The sequence below is a fragment of the Gymnodraco acuticeps genome, unplaced genomic scaffold, assembly GCF_902827175.1.
Source record: "Gymnodraco acuticeps unplaced genomic scaffold, fGymAcu1.1, whole genome shotgun sequence".
NCBI lineage: Eukaryota > Metazoa > Chordata > Actinopteri > Perciformes > Bathydraconidae > Gymnodraco > Gymnodraco acuticeps.
The window spans coordinates 4399866-4414548 of NW_022990441.1; the positions used below are offsets into that span (position 1 = coordinate 4399866).

At 39.5% G+C, this 14683-nt stretch overlaps 1 protein-coding gene across 4 annotated transcripts in view; it reads left to right on the plus strand.

The window, feature by feature from the left end:
- sik2b (salt-inducible kinase 2b) overlaps positions 1–14683 on the plus strand; it is a 49738-nt gene that overhangs the window by 7829 nt on the left and 27226 nt on the right. For all 4 annotated transcript variants that reach the window (XM_034225453.1, XM_034225455.1, XM_034225454.1 and 1 more), the window contains exons 3-4: positions 3843–3906; positions 12675–12836. In XM_034225453.1, the coding sequence (XP_034081344.1) occupies positions 3843–3906; positions 12675–12836 (226 nt within the window). The remainder of the gene's footprint in view (positions 1–3842; positions 3907–12674; positions 12837–14683) is intronic.

Here is a 14683-nt window from a genome sequence, read left to right on the forward strand (position 1 = left end):
TATTTGCAACAAACATGGCAGTGGATGCCATATATTAACCTGTTGAGCGTGTTAAAAACAAATGCGATTCTTCAAGCAGAATTCACCACTGTTTCTTGTTGATATTCTTTCGTTATTTAGGGTCAGGGTGTTGAACCGCAGGATTAATCCAGGTCATTCTCTAATGCACTATCAAACAACTGCTGCCTAGCAGAACCTGCCACCCCCGGATACTTTTAAGACATGAGAGCATAGTAAATAACTGACTGACATTCTGCACCGTGTGAACATGCTACTAGTGGGGTTCAAACAAGATTATATTAATAACATACTTAATTATTGTACTACAGCATCCAGCTCTATTTAAGAATGGACTGCTTGCTTAGTAAACACTGTTCATTCTTGTCAGTGCCTCCAGACTTAATGTTGAAATTAGCTGTCTGAGGACTAGGTCACATTTCAGCAAAGAATTTCCACTAATTTGGTGTTTCTATAAGTAAAAAACAAACTAAATTGTTGCCAGACACAACATAAACTGGTACTGTGAAACACAAATGTCATAGTTACAAAATCACACATATTGAAATCCTGGTTCGTGGTATTGTGATACTGGCCATTTCTCAATGTCGAGTAAACCTGCTGCAGAGCCACTATTTCAAGTATACTACGTCATTGAGTGGCGCCGAAGGACTGTTTAAATACCCAGCATTCGGCGCCACTCGATGACGTAGTATACTGGAAATAGTGGCTCTGCAGCAGGTGTACTCGACATTGAGAAACGGCCAGTGGCTCACTGTCACACTGTCATGGTTTACAGCAGGGGTGTCCAAACTGCGGCCCGGGGGCCAAATGCGGCCCGTGGGCCGTTTTGAATGGGCCCTCAGCCAATTCTGAAAGTGTAATGAAATATGGCCCACAAATGAAACTTGTGCTTGTGCCCCTTCCCTTCAGATTCTATTACACTTGTCTTGTATTGTATTGTACTTCCTAAATATATATGTAAACATATATTACACGGTATTCATGTGTTAATAAGCCAACTTTTAAAATAAATTCAGTCAATTACATTTGAAAACATTTTCTAACAAATCTAACTTGATAAGAAAAACTAATTTACTTATTTGTATAACAAGCATGAAATATACTGTACCCTTCATATTTCCTCTTTATTATAAGCAATCTAAGGCTCCTGTTTTAAGGGATGAGCTGCCAACCAAATAAATAAAACCGTCAAGTCACGGTGTCTGCTGTGAAAAAGACCTGAGACATCCTCTTTGTCACTTTCTGTTATCCAGAAATGCATTGAACACCATGGCTTTCTTTTGTAATTACAAAAAATTCTATAATGGATATGTTTTTAACTATTTTTTTAAGTTGTGATATTATTTCATGCAGCAGAAATGTGCCTACATTTTTTTTTTTAAGGCTAATAAAAAATAATCTTGCTGTGCTATTTTAATTGCCTACCCTCCATAACTCAAAAAAGTTGGTGATTTAGTCATATTACATAAGCCTTTGGGGTCCTGTTAATTTGTTTATGGAAAGTAAATGAGTGTTCATTATCATTACACAACCATTTGGCACCGTTCCAGTTTTGTGTTTTGGTGTGTATCATTATTTCCAACAACACATCCTCCAATCAGCTCAGGTCAATTAGTGATTTCCCTTCTAGTTTTGTAAAGTTTGGTCTGCTCAAAGAGAATCCTTGGCTAATGAAAAAACACAGAAAACCCAACTGTGGACCCCATTCTAGTTTATGTGTTGTGTGGCGTCTTCTTTGAAGTTCACTCCTGTGCCCTGATTTTCTAACCGTCCTCTGCAGAGTGTTCAGCTTCCCACTTTCCTGCATACTCTACTCTCTCTACAAGTACAACAACTTAAAACAGACAAAATAAACACTTAATGTTGTTTTCAGAGTTTTGTCAGTCAGTACTTTTGTCAGTCTATAACGAGCTAATCACAAAGTGCAGCTTGCATTTCGTGGGATCTGGAATTCGGACTATATTTATTAAATTACACAGATTTAGCGTCAGTTATTTTCCCCATAGCAATTTTTCAAAGTCAAAGCAATCTGGAGCCAGACATACTGTATTCTTTCAGTATAGCACTGTATAATATGTACTTAATGTATTATATCCGCTCTATTGAATTGGTGTAGAGATTATTAATGGTGCAGGAAAGCTTTTACTAGTTAGCAGCTGCAGACATGATAAATAAATGGTTTCAACAATTGTTACATTGTAGCAACAGGGTTCTGTAGCAAAATCTTAAACACAGAAAATGATCATATATATGTAGGGCTGTCTATTAAACCTCCGTACCTTTTTAGGTACAGTAACAACGAGATACTGTAAGTCTGCAGAATAGGGTACAGTATATCAGATGGAAATTGCAGTGATTGTTAAAAAATAATGTCTAATTTTTACATAGGACAGTTCGCTGTTAAAATTGTATTCATATTTCATTTGACTCTGTTTTTAGTTGAAAAAAAATTAGGGGGGTGTTACCTTGTTTGGTTATTGGCTAATGGTTACACAACCCAAAAAATCGTTATGACATCATAAAGTAGCCAAAATCTGATCAGCTCATTTTCAGACAGGTTTTTATATAAATGGATCAGGTTAATCTTTTTTCCTGAAACGTTCAGAATCTCTTTACACAGAGGCGACACATGTTTATGTCTAAAAGACATGAAAAAGTGGATTTTGCATAATAGGTGACCTTTAAGTTGAAAATTCTACCAACAACATCTGCTGTTTCCCTGATGTTTGGCCAATGCTGTCCAGAATGGTGTTTTAAACGTATGAATAATCAGTTTAGGATTGCCAACAGATGGACAGACAACATATGAATCTACTCGGAGTCTAGCTGTCTGTACGAACTAAAGTGATAGAAAGATATCCATTGTAAAATAAAAATATGCGTCTCTGAATGTGGATCCCTATCTTGTCAAACACAGATGTAATTAAGTAGATTAGTAATGGCTGCATTCCATTCAGGTGTGCCAGGGCCCTGCTATTGTGCACGCTGGTTTACTGACACTCAACGGAACCATTGATAATACCATTAGTTACTCATCTGCTCTTCTTGCTGTGACATGTCAAAATGTCCGCTGTGAGGAAGGTTTATTCCCCAGAATAGATGCTGTATGTCAAAACGCAATGCCACTTGTTTTGACTGATGAATTAAGCCCGGTATGGGTAGGCTCCTCATTATCGCTGAATCAGTTGGATTCCAGCTCGACAACACCGAGAGGACAAGATGTGTTTTTTTTACACAACCAGGGCCAACCAAAAAAAACCTGGCTTTAATTTCCTAAATCTATGAATCGGTCAGTGTAACAGATGGAAAATTGATCATAAACAATGAGCGTGGGATTTCTAGTGTGAACGTCTGGCTCACTGTGTCTGACTCATCCTCTTCTCTCCATGTGATTCTCCCCTCCACATTTAATTCTGTTCATCTCCAGAGTGTTTCTGCTTCTAAATCTGTTCTCCTCCTCCTACACAACACAGCACGGTGTGAGGGCTGAAAGGTTTTAAGTACCATTCACCATCCGTCCACCTCCATTCTCTTACATGGATGCCATATTTAGACCCTGTGCCATTCATAACATTTTGTTTTGCTGTGTGGAGGCCAGGCACTGTGGTTTTACTTAAGAGAAATGTGGACAATTGTGCATTATATTGGGTTATTTGTTTGTTTGGTTCCTTTTTCCCTTACTCTAATTATCTCTTGATGCAGCAGACTTTTAAATTATCTAGTGAGATAGCTATTGAAAATGTGTCTGCTGTTTGGATTCACTCTCCCTCTCTCTTCTCCCCTCTCTCTGCACCTGTTCCTTCGTCCTCTCCTTATCTCAGGTGATGGAGACGAAGAACATGCTATACTTGGTCACGGAGTATGCCAAGAATGGGGAGATCTTTGGTGAGTGATTTTATATTATTTCTTAAACACAAGATCAGTATGTCTGCAGTTTCTAAAAAATATTGCCCCCACCCAGTTCATGCACATTTTCCCTATCTCGGTTGCACAAAATCTGAACTGTTGTGTCAGTAATTTTTCTGACAAACAAGGAAGTAACAATGTCTTACACTCCCAATCTCAAAGGTCATATGATTGACGGCATAATCCTCGCCCTTGTCAGGTGCTGCTCATGATTGCTGTGCTAAATGTGCTGACACCGCTTACTTGTCATATAAAGATCTCACTGAGAAGGCCGCAGAGAGGCAGCCTCAAAGAGAAAAGGTTTCATTTATTACCATATGTGGTGTAGAAGCACTTTCTGTTCATTGCTTTACTGTACTACTCAGATTGTGCAAGATTACTTTTAACATGCCGGCCAATTACGTAATTTCTCCACTTTCACTGACTTGGGAGTTTGATTATATGTTGAATATATACTGTTAAACTATTTTTCTGTCTTTCAACCTAAAACGTAATAATTTTTTATGAGCCGATCAGCACAAATAAAATGGAAATTTCCATATTTTTAGCCTCCATTTTAGAAACACACGTGACATTGAAGGTTTCTAATGTCTCTAATTCCCCTCCTCGACTCCTATCCTTGTGTCTTAGTCCCGCCCACAGGAGGAGAGAGGAGTGGAAGCAGCAGGCGTGTAGAGAAATGAGAAATCCTCTCCTCTGAGCGGTCATTTTAAAGAGACGTCCATTAATGATTACAGGAGGCACAGCAGCCCTCTGTCTGATGGACAGAACTGTGTTCATGACGACTTATATATTTACTTTAATTAATTCACAGTGCGGTATAATGAGACAATAACAGGCTACAGGTGCAGACATATATACACACACACACATATATATATGTGTGTATATAAATATATACAATTTCAGAATCAAAAAAGTATGAGAGCACTCTCATAATAATGTAACACTATCAAAGACTGGATGTCCAGGGGATGCATGCAGAGCTGTCATTGGCTGAGATAAGTCCGGCCGTGCGTCACGACTCTTTTAAACATCACTGTTGCCGGAAATGCATCCGCGGAGGAGCCATGGAGGAACCATCAGCGTATCCTCGATTATAGCTCCTCCAGAGAGCCTCCTCGATGCTCGGTCGTCGATGTGCATTTAGAGAAATTAGATGTCCTTCCCATGGCACGCTGAAATCCATTTCCGGGTCACTACCGGAGGACCGAGAAGTCGAGGAAGGGAAAATAGAAAAATGAGAAATCTCTATTGAATTGGACAGGTACAGCTATTTGTTCAGTTTACTTTACTTCTATTTGTACTATACAAACAGCATAACTGATAACAGCAATACACCTAGGGAAGTGTAGGAACATTTTAAATAATTTTACAAAATTAAGTTAACAAAGTAAAGGAAACATGATGCATTATATAAACAGTGCTGTACCAAAACCTGATTATTGCATTACAACTATTAATATCACATTTTCCGGATAAATTAAACACCTTATTTAAAGATTTTTTGACAATAGCAAACTCTTTATAAACATTTTTGATCGCACTCCATATCTGTGCACCCCAACTCTCAGGTAATGCTGACTGTCTGGTGTAGCTAACCTTTATTTATTTATTTGTATTAAAATGTAGGACTGCAGCAAATGTATTAGTCATTTTCAAAATTAAGTGATTTGATCTTTCTTGGTTAATCAACCATTTGTATAATATTTATATAAGATAGTGAAAATGTGTTTTTACTATCACAGAAGAAAAAAACAAAATCCTCACATTTGAAAGGCTGGAACTATGAAATACATTGCTTAATGTTATATTAATTATTTGTAATGTTTGCGAAACATTTTTGTTATTTATATATTTATTTGTACTTTTCCAAAATGCAATCACATCTTTTAAACGGTAACCTGTTTCACATTATGAACAGAGAACGGCTCAACGTCAGTAGTCTTAACAGGAGCCAAATAGATGTCACATAAATAAATCTTCTATGATTCATCTTGGCTGCCTGAAGGACTTTCATAATGATTTAAAAATGACTAAAAAGGACCAGATGTTGTCATTTTGGCAGAAGCAGATTACGGAGAAGAAAAAACACCTTGCCTATTTCATTTTGGACCTTTGGGACAGATGGAGGTGATTCTTTCAGTAAAGAAAATAATTTCCAGTCAGTCATTTACCAAGTTTTTAAGAGCCTAAACATAACCTAGCAGGCTCAGACGTTCATAAAACATCATACAAGATTCCAAGTGGACAATAACAATAATTCGTTTTCACTGTAGAAGTGGTTTACAATGCGTACGAGTAAAACAGACTGTATAAAAAATATTGAAATTATCATCTACTGTAACATATTTCCTGTACCTATCGCTACTACACGCACACTCAAACTCAATGTTTAAAATGTGTACATACTGCAATCTCAAGTAAACTGGACGTAAGCTCCCCAAAAAGTGTTTTAATTGCAAAGGAATTCTTTTTTTATTTTCAAATCGCAGAATTTTCTTCTTTTTTTTAAAGCTAATAAAAACCCTTCAATCCTTTCTTATGTGAACATGCAGACATGAACTAATCATACATTCAAATATTTCAAGCATTAATAACACAAGTATAGACCTGTCTGACGTGGACAACCTGCAATCCTGTGGATTCATCATTCACTTGTGTCTCACCTATTAGACAGTCTGAGAATGACGCAGATGTCGAGAGGATTACTCCGGCGATAGTCTACGGTGAACCTAATAGCCTATGTGTGAGTGTGCGTGTCTTTGTAACTCTGAGGCCAGTGTTCCACTTGTGATGTTGACTCAGCAGTAGCAACTCCTGCTCCTGTGACCCAGAGAGAGCTGTGAGGATGACACAAGTACAAATTAATGAGTGTGGTTGAAAATAAAAAGGAAGTACAGAAATGCAGAGAGATAAAACAGAAAGACTCATCTGTATATATGTGACAACTACTGCAACTAATTGTGGTTGGAACAAGCAGAAGCTTCTGCTAGCCTCGCACTGTATACTGTAGTACACTCTTAAAGGAAAGGTTTTGCAATATAGGCAAAATGCTTTTTTATTTTGTTTTTCCTGTCTGTTAAATATAGAGCTACATACAGGAAAATGTGTCTTATTTAAGCATGAAGACTGGAATCAAGGGGCAGCAAGGACAGCTAGTCTTTTTTCTGCGCACAGGAAAAATAATATCAACCTTTGTTTCTATATTTTGTTTCAGGAGAGATTTGACAAATGAAACTAAGATACCACTTTGTGAGATAAAACATTTTTCGCACAGATCTCTGTATGCGTTTCCCATTGTTTCCATTCTTCTTGCTAAGCTAAGCTAACACCGTCTCTTTAACTCTGGTCAAGAAACCGACTGAGCGTATTTCCAGAAATGTCAAACTATTCCAATAAATAACCAATCTTGGTTGGTTAACCTAATATTCCTTCCATAGATTATCTCCTGGATCATCTCACAGTATTATAAAACCATTGTGTCCTGATTCCTCAGACCTCTCTGCTCTGATTGCACAATGTAATGTAGTTATGCAAGACATTTATGTCATCACCAGCTGCAGCAGTAGCAGCTTTGGCTAAGCCAGTCAGACAGCGACTGGTAGCTGCAGCACTAGACTAGTGTTACACTATCTCACAAAATTGAACAATCATTTCTGATTTCCAAATACGTCTTCTGGAGATGGATCAAGTCTTTCAGTCATGATGCACCCAGACAAATGGATAAGCTGCCAAGCAAGCTCAACAGCCTCTTCCTCCACAATCACCCCCCAGAGAGCTGCCTCCGCTATTCTGACATGATGAATTTTCTAAGGTCTGTTCCTGGCCATAGGTTACGAAAAGAGAGCAAGATGCTAGTTGTTGAGGATGCTCAGCAGCCCACCCTGTTACAGTGAAACAATAGTGAGACAATGGATGAGCCGATTCAGACCAAACAGTAAATGGTCTTGTGGTGGAGCGTGAGGGGGTTGTGTATCTGTGTTTGTCTGTATCTGTATGTGTATCTGTGTTTGTCTGGAGCCCTAAAGACAAAGAAGCGGAGCTGGGTTTGGCAGAAGGAGGCAGAGAGTGATGAGTTCATGCTCACAAAGGGGTGGGTGGGCACAGTTATGGGCACAGCAGAGGCATCCCTGCCAGTTTGGTGATGTGCCTTTGTGTCTGCCTGTCAGTCAGTCAGTATGCTGCTCCACAGTCTGCTTCAACACCGCAGTATGGATAAAACCTGGAAATTGGGTCAACCACAAATACAGCAAAACTGCAGAGAGGAGAGCGGAGGCAGGAGGGGAGAGGAGGCAGAAGAGAATAGAGGCGAGAGCAGGGGACATCCATTTGAATTTGAAGGTGGTGGGGAAATGTAGGGCATGCATATTTAAGAAAGCACTGCTGGAAAGAGGGTAGTGTTATAGCTGGCAGTGAGAAAAACCACTTATACAGATATCTTGATATAAACCGTCCTGCATATTGATTGGGTAAGTTTCCTGCCATCTTTTAGTCAGCAGGGTGTGGTTGCATTGACTTTGATGACCGGTATAATTGTATCCATGACTAACTTAATTCTAATTAATTAAGTTGATACTATAATGAGTTGTTGATGCTTGAAAATAATAGACTAACTCCCTATTAATTAAAAGAAAATGTTGCATGCAGCCAGGGCCAGCCCTGACCAATTTGCTGCCCTAGGCAAGATTCCCCCCCCCCCCCCCACCGACCGCGGCCGCTTGCATCACAGTAAATTCCAATGTTAATAAAAACACACATATGTTTTTTGGGAGTTTGACTTATTTTAAAGTAACACAAAATTAAAACCTATGATTGCACACTAAAACCATTATTTCAAAAAAAGAACTATTTCCCATAAACCTCTGGCGGTTCAACTTACCTGATTTGGGGGGGGGGGGGGGTGCGCCATAGTTTATGGGCGCTGTATGCAAGATAGGCGTAGTTCTGTTAGTATAAGATAATAAGATGTACTTTGTTGATCCAAAATCGGGAAATTGTTTTGTTATGAAATTTAAATAAAAAATTATTTTCCCCAATTTCCGGCGCCTCCCATGGGTTGATGCACCCTTAGCATTCGTCTATACTGCCTCTGCCAAGGGCCGGCCCTGCATGCAGCATCTTACATGGCAGCTTTCAGGTATCGACGTGATGAAAGATTAATTGCAAAAAGGAAAATGTTATGCGAGAATAAACCTGACATATTTGTCTAAGTTTGAGCTGAGGTCATTTGTGTTCATCTTCTCCAGTGATGGCAGATATTTGGAAACAGTGTAGTGGTTTAGTAAAACATAAAACAGTTTTAAATAATGTGGTGGTTTTTTTCCTATCTGCACCTGCACAAAGCATCAGTCCTACAGTATTAGCTAAACTAAACTGAATGGTAAAGTCTTCCAATTTCATCGTAGCATGTCATTTAATTCTTAATTATATTCCTTAATCAGTTGTGTAGGCTTTAATCATCCATTAAAGGTAAGCGTGTAATGTGCTTTGCTCTATGTTACGTAAGCTGGTACAGTATGCCGAACCATTTCAAGTGTCAGAACTTAAGTGTATTCATTAAGTGGTGTTTGTTGTAATGCTAAAGTCATAGTACTTTGAGGCTGGAGGTGTAATCTCCTGCTGTCACTTTAATCACTGTTGTATTAACACACCATCAAGGTATGTTATAATCCCATTATCGCATTTATTTTTAGAGTATCTTCACCAACCATATAGATATTCGGAAGTTGGTCATGGAAACCAACATTTAACCCTATCCAAGAGGAATTCTCCTCCCCTTCCACTATCTCAGCTATCTATTTGACAGGGCACCATTGCTGTGCTTAGTGCCACCCAACACAATTGTGATTGGTCTAAACAAGCATAAACAAGCCATAGTGTTTTTTTCCGCTATACCAGCGTGATACCATGTGGATCCAGACCTTTCTGTAGCACTTACAAAGTGATGCGGCAATTATAGACTGCTCAACCTTGCACTGACTAGATGCTGTGGAATATAACCCAAAAGTTAAATGGAAATGGTCTTATAAGTGGCTCAAACATGCAGGAGTAAGTTAGCAGCTTTGTTTTTCAGGATTTATTTTTTATATCTGAATACGCGATAAGAGAAGTGGCCTGTCACAACCAGTAGCTGCAGCAGATCTTTGGAGGGGTATAACTTGGATGAAAGGGCAGTGTTCCTCTCCCGCTGGCTCCAGCCCAATTTACTGCCTGAGGGTGTCTATCAACACGCACATCGATGTGACATTAAAGTTTCTGCTCTATTTAAGTGGTTTGGGTGTCTGTTACTGATGTGGGAACAGAGTGTGTGTTTGCCCCTTGTCCCTTTCACATACACACACACTCCCCATGCTGCCTCATGGTGTTGTCTGAAGTCCAGCCAGAGGTCTCGCCAACAAGCCAGTTTTCACTCATGATGTTTGTCCCCTCCAAACCTGAGCAGCTGTTGGGAGACTTCGGTCCTCACCACGCTCTCAGCAGAAGCAGAACACAGCCGTTGTTAAGCTCTTCCCTAATACCCCTATGATTAATTATTGTTCTGCTCGCTTTCCTAGAATGCCCCTCTGCATCCCTCTCTGTTCTGAGGCCCTTGCCCTTGCCAACATTGTATCAGCGGAATACTCATCCCTCCACGGGGGGGGGGCGGTGGGTGTGTGTGTGTGTGTGTCCAAATGGAATTCTGTTTAGACATGAGATAAGTAGTTGATCAATCAAATAGTCAATTTACTTAAATTATTCGCCAACAATTTTAATGATTGATTATTCCGTGCTATATTGAGTCATGCAGGGCGTAAGAAAATAACTACTAATGCAAATGTGATTATATTTTTTGTCAGATGTGGCCAACCTGGTGGGGATATGCTTGAATCTAAAGTTTGTCTTTTGTACTACTTTTTGCCCCTCCAACAAGCTCTTCAGTTAAATCATACTGACACCTGAGAGGTTTGATCCCAGAACGGTTATTATTTTAAAGTCATGTTCTCCTGCCAGGTGCATACTTGGATGTCTTTGACACATTCCCCTCCCCAGTGTGTTTTTTGATTAGCAGCGTTACATGAAAGCTGCCCTGGTCACTGAACAGCCTCTTCTGTGGAATTTGCCAGCCACTATCTAATCAGGTTTTCTTACTTGGTCAGGTATTAGCTATTTATCAATCACAGCAGCATGATATCCCTGAAACTTCATGGTGTTAATGGCCTTTGGTCATTTTTATGGAACAGTCTTTGTTTCAACACAAAGCTGACCCTTCAGTCAACTCCTAGTTAGTTGAGACGACCCAGAGTTGTTGAGATGAAGTGTTTACCATGTGATGTACAGTATGTCGCTCTCCTCAGGATATAAGCTGCTGTACTTTAAATAGGTTTTAGGTTTACTTGATGGCAGTTTAGTTTGTCTAGTTTTGGGTTGTGAAATTGGCTTAGTGTGACTGCTCTGTGCATCTTGAAAGAAGCCTAGTTTGAAAGGCTGTAAGAGATATTTTCTTTAAGTAAATGTGTGCACACAGGGAGAATCATAACAATATTACTTCTGTAAAAAAAGTAATAAATATATATATATATTTTAATTATTTATCTTAAGCAAACTAAGCCTTTGTGACGGAAAATGTTCTTTTATAGAAATGACCTTAAGGTTCTTCAGATAATTGCGTTCCTTATATGTTTTTGTTGTGGTCTTGGTGCATTGTCATCAGGTTAAGTCGTCGTCTGTATCCATGCCAGCTGTAGGAAAGCCAACACAGAGTGTCCTATCTAGTTTCCACAGTGTGAAATGAAGAGTTAGCAAGCTATCTGGACAGAGAGGTGTGAAGAGGAACCCTGGCGACGGCAACAAACACTTTTTCAGTTCACAGGGTTGAAAAAAAAACATGCATCCTGAATAGTCTGTCAGCCCACTATGCAAAAATTTGTGAACATTGGGTGTGTGAAAGGTTAGTAAAACAGTGAAGGGGGTGTTGGAGCCAACAGAGAGAAAAGGTCAGTGATCTGAATGTATGACTTTAGCCCCGCGAAGAATGCATATGCTTCTTTCTCCACAACCACAAACTCACTCGCACAGCTTGTGCTCAGCCCATAACAGATAAATCAGATGTTTTGGTTTCCCGTTGGGTAAAAACCCAGGTTCATATTTACACTTGGGTCTTGATTTCTCCCAATTAATGTCAAGGTTGTATATGTGCACTGCTCTCATATACCTCCCACTAACCCCTGACTCACACCCTGCTCCAACTTGTACTAGTGTAGACATAATGTAACAGAAATCCAGTTCTCAGAAAGCTCGTCGTCCCCTCTCCTCCTCCGGCTATGACAACACAGTTTCTCCACTGTCAACCACTGCCTGCTCTCTCTCTCTCTCTCCACACGCACACTCACTTAAAGACACACACACACTCACAGAGGGTAAGAACAGGGTTTACTTTCAAAAGAAAAATAGCATTGTATATCTTGACCTGAATGCGTTTACAAAGCATGCTGTAATGTAGAACAGCTGTAAACTATTGACACCAGGCCTGCACCTCATCAAGAGTAAATTATAGTTTCAACACAAGCACTAACCCTTTGGACGGTTAAAAAGAATGTTTCATTGATTTAACATACAGTAGGGGGACACCTTATACTGTGTTTGAAAGACCTGAAGAGTCATGTTATATAAGTGAATGTATAATATTCTCTGCATTTACTTCGAACATGACACATGACCTCTCTCAACTGTCTTTGTTTCCCCTCTCTCTCTCTCTCTGTCTGTAGACTACCTGGCAAAGCATGGCCGTCTCAGTGAGCTAGAGGCCAGGAGGAAGTTCTGGCAGATCCTGTCGGCGGTGGAGTATTGTCACAACCGCAACATCGTCCACAGGGATCTGAAGGCTGAAAATCTGCTGCTGGACGGCCATATGAACATCAAGATAGCAGGTAATGTAACAACGTGGTGCAGAAAACCCATCAACTCATTGATGGATGAGATATTCAGGGTGGAATAATTTAGTTTTGATCCATTGCCTGCCATGATCTCAGTGCCGGCGCAGCTCAGAAATGTCTTAACTACCTGCCCAGGCCATTTGCACAGTGTTGAGAAGTGGTCCGAGGTTGCTTGCGAGATATCTGCTAGCTGAACGATGCCAGATCTTGAAGTCTCTGCAACAATCCAAAGTCTCGTAGAACATTTTCCATAGTTTTGATCAGAGGAGATCAAACATAATTTCCCATTGTAGCCCTCTTTTTAGAGGAAGACACATTTATAGATGGAGCACAAAAATACATTTTGAGACTTAGGTCTGTAGTACAAGCTTCCAAGTGTGATTATTAAGCAACTGGCATTTAGAGATAGCTAGTGAGAATGTCACCCTACCACTGTTTTCGAGAGTGAGGGAGGAAATGACCTTATGAATATAAGTGGGTAGAGGGAAGAGTTTGGGTTTAATTGGAGGACTAGAAAAGGTGATAAATTGGATTGGCTACTTCAGTGACAGAGTAGCTGGTGAAAAGATGAAGGGAGAATGATAAGGAGTGCTACATAGCAGGGAGGCAGCTCTGACAACAATCTAAAGGGGCTGAAGTTTATCTTAGGCTTTTAGAAACTGATACTAAAAGGTGAGCAAATCACATGTGGACTGTATACAAATATACCAGAGAAACTTAGCATGAAGGTGTGTTACAGGAAAAACAGTATCTTGTCTTCAAAGGACTCTGTGTCATGGACTTTAGAATCTTATATTTAATATATCTTATCTGTAATGTTTTTTTCTGTTTTGTATGCATACTTCTTGTTAAACATTAAGTTGTCTTTGGCTCTTTTTCTGCTGGAACCAAATTAGGGGTGCACAACTAATCGACCTTAAATCGATTAAAAGTCGATGACCAAATTAGTTGCCAACTGATTCAGTCGTCGATTCGTTGGTGATGTCATCACGTGTGTTTTACGCGCTGTTAAGCTCCAATGTTATCGGTATTTTTATCGGTACTGGAGACATTTAAAAAATATGTCATATGTATTATTGCTACATAAACATTATATCGCAGTCTTAGTGTCGCCAACTCGTTTCTAACATGCAAAAAGACAAAAAAATGCGTCTATGATGTATTTTCGATCCTTCCAATCCAGACGAGATCTCTCTCCCCGTCTGTGTGCGAGGGGGCGGGGCAGTTTACACACGCGGCTGCTACATGCAGCAACACACACACGGCGGGGATGGCGGAGAGAACTAAGCGCTCCAAGGTGTGGTTAAATGTCTTGAGGTGGACAATGCTTGTTGCCAATAGTGCAATAAGAGTTTAGCATGAGGGCGGTAAGGGCGACTACGGAGTTAACAAAAGTATACAAACATGGGTTAATGATTAGAGGTAACTGAGTTATTTATTTTGTTAAAGTTTCAGCTATTCTGTTTACAGTTCTGTCATCACATTATTTAATATGATTTGTTAAAACATTGTTGTTTCTTTTGATGTGAAATATTATTTATTTAGCAATGTTAATTTTGTTCGCAATTTGTTTAGTTAATTTAATAATATATGTATTTTTGAATCAAGTATTCATCTTTATTGTCTTCATTGTTAGTTTCCACATGCCTAAAACAACCTCGAGCTAAATCTAAAAGTTGATGGCTAAATAAGAGCGTTTGAGAAATTGTGCAAGGCATAATAGTCCGAATAGTCGATTCATCGTTTCATTAATCGATAAGATTAATCGATTATCAAATTAGTCGTTTGTTGCAGCCCTAGAACAAATGTACATTTCCCCTCTGTGGGACGAATAAAGGTAT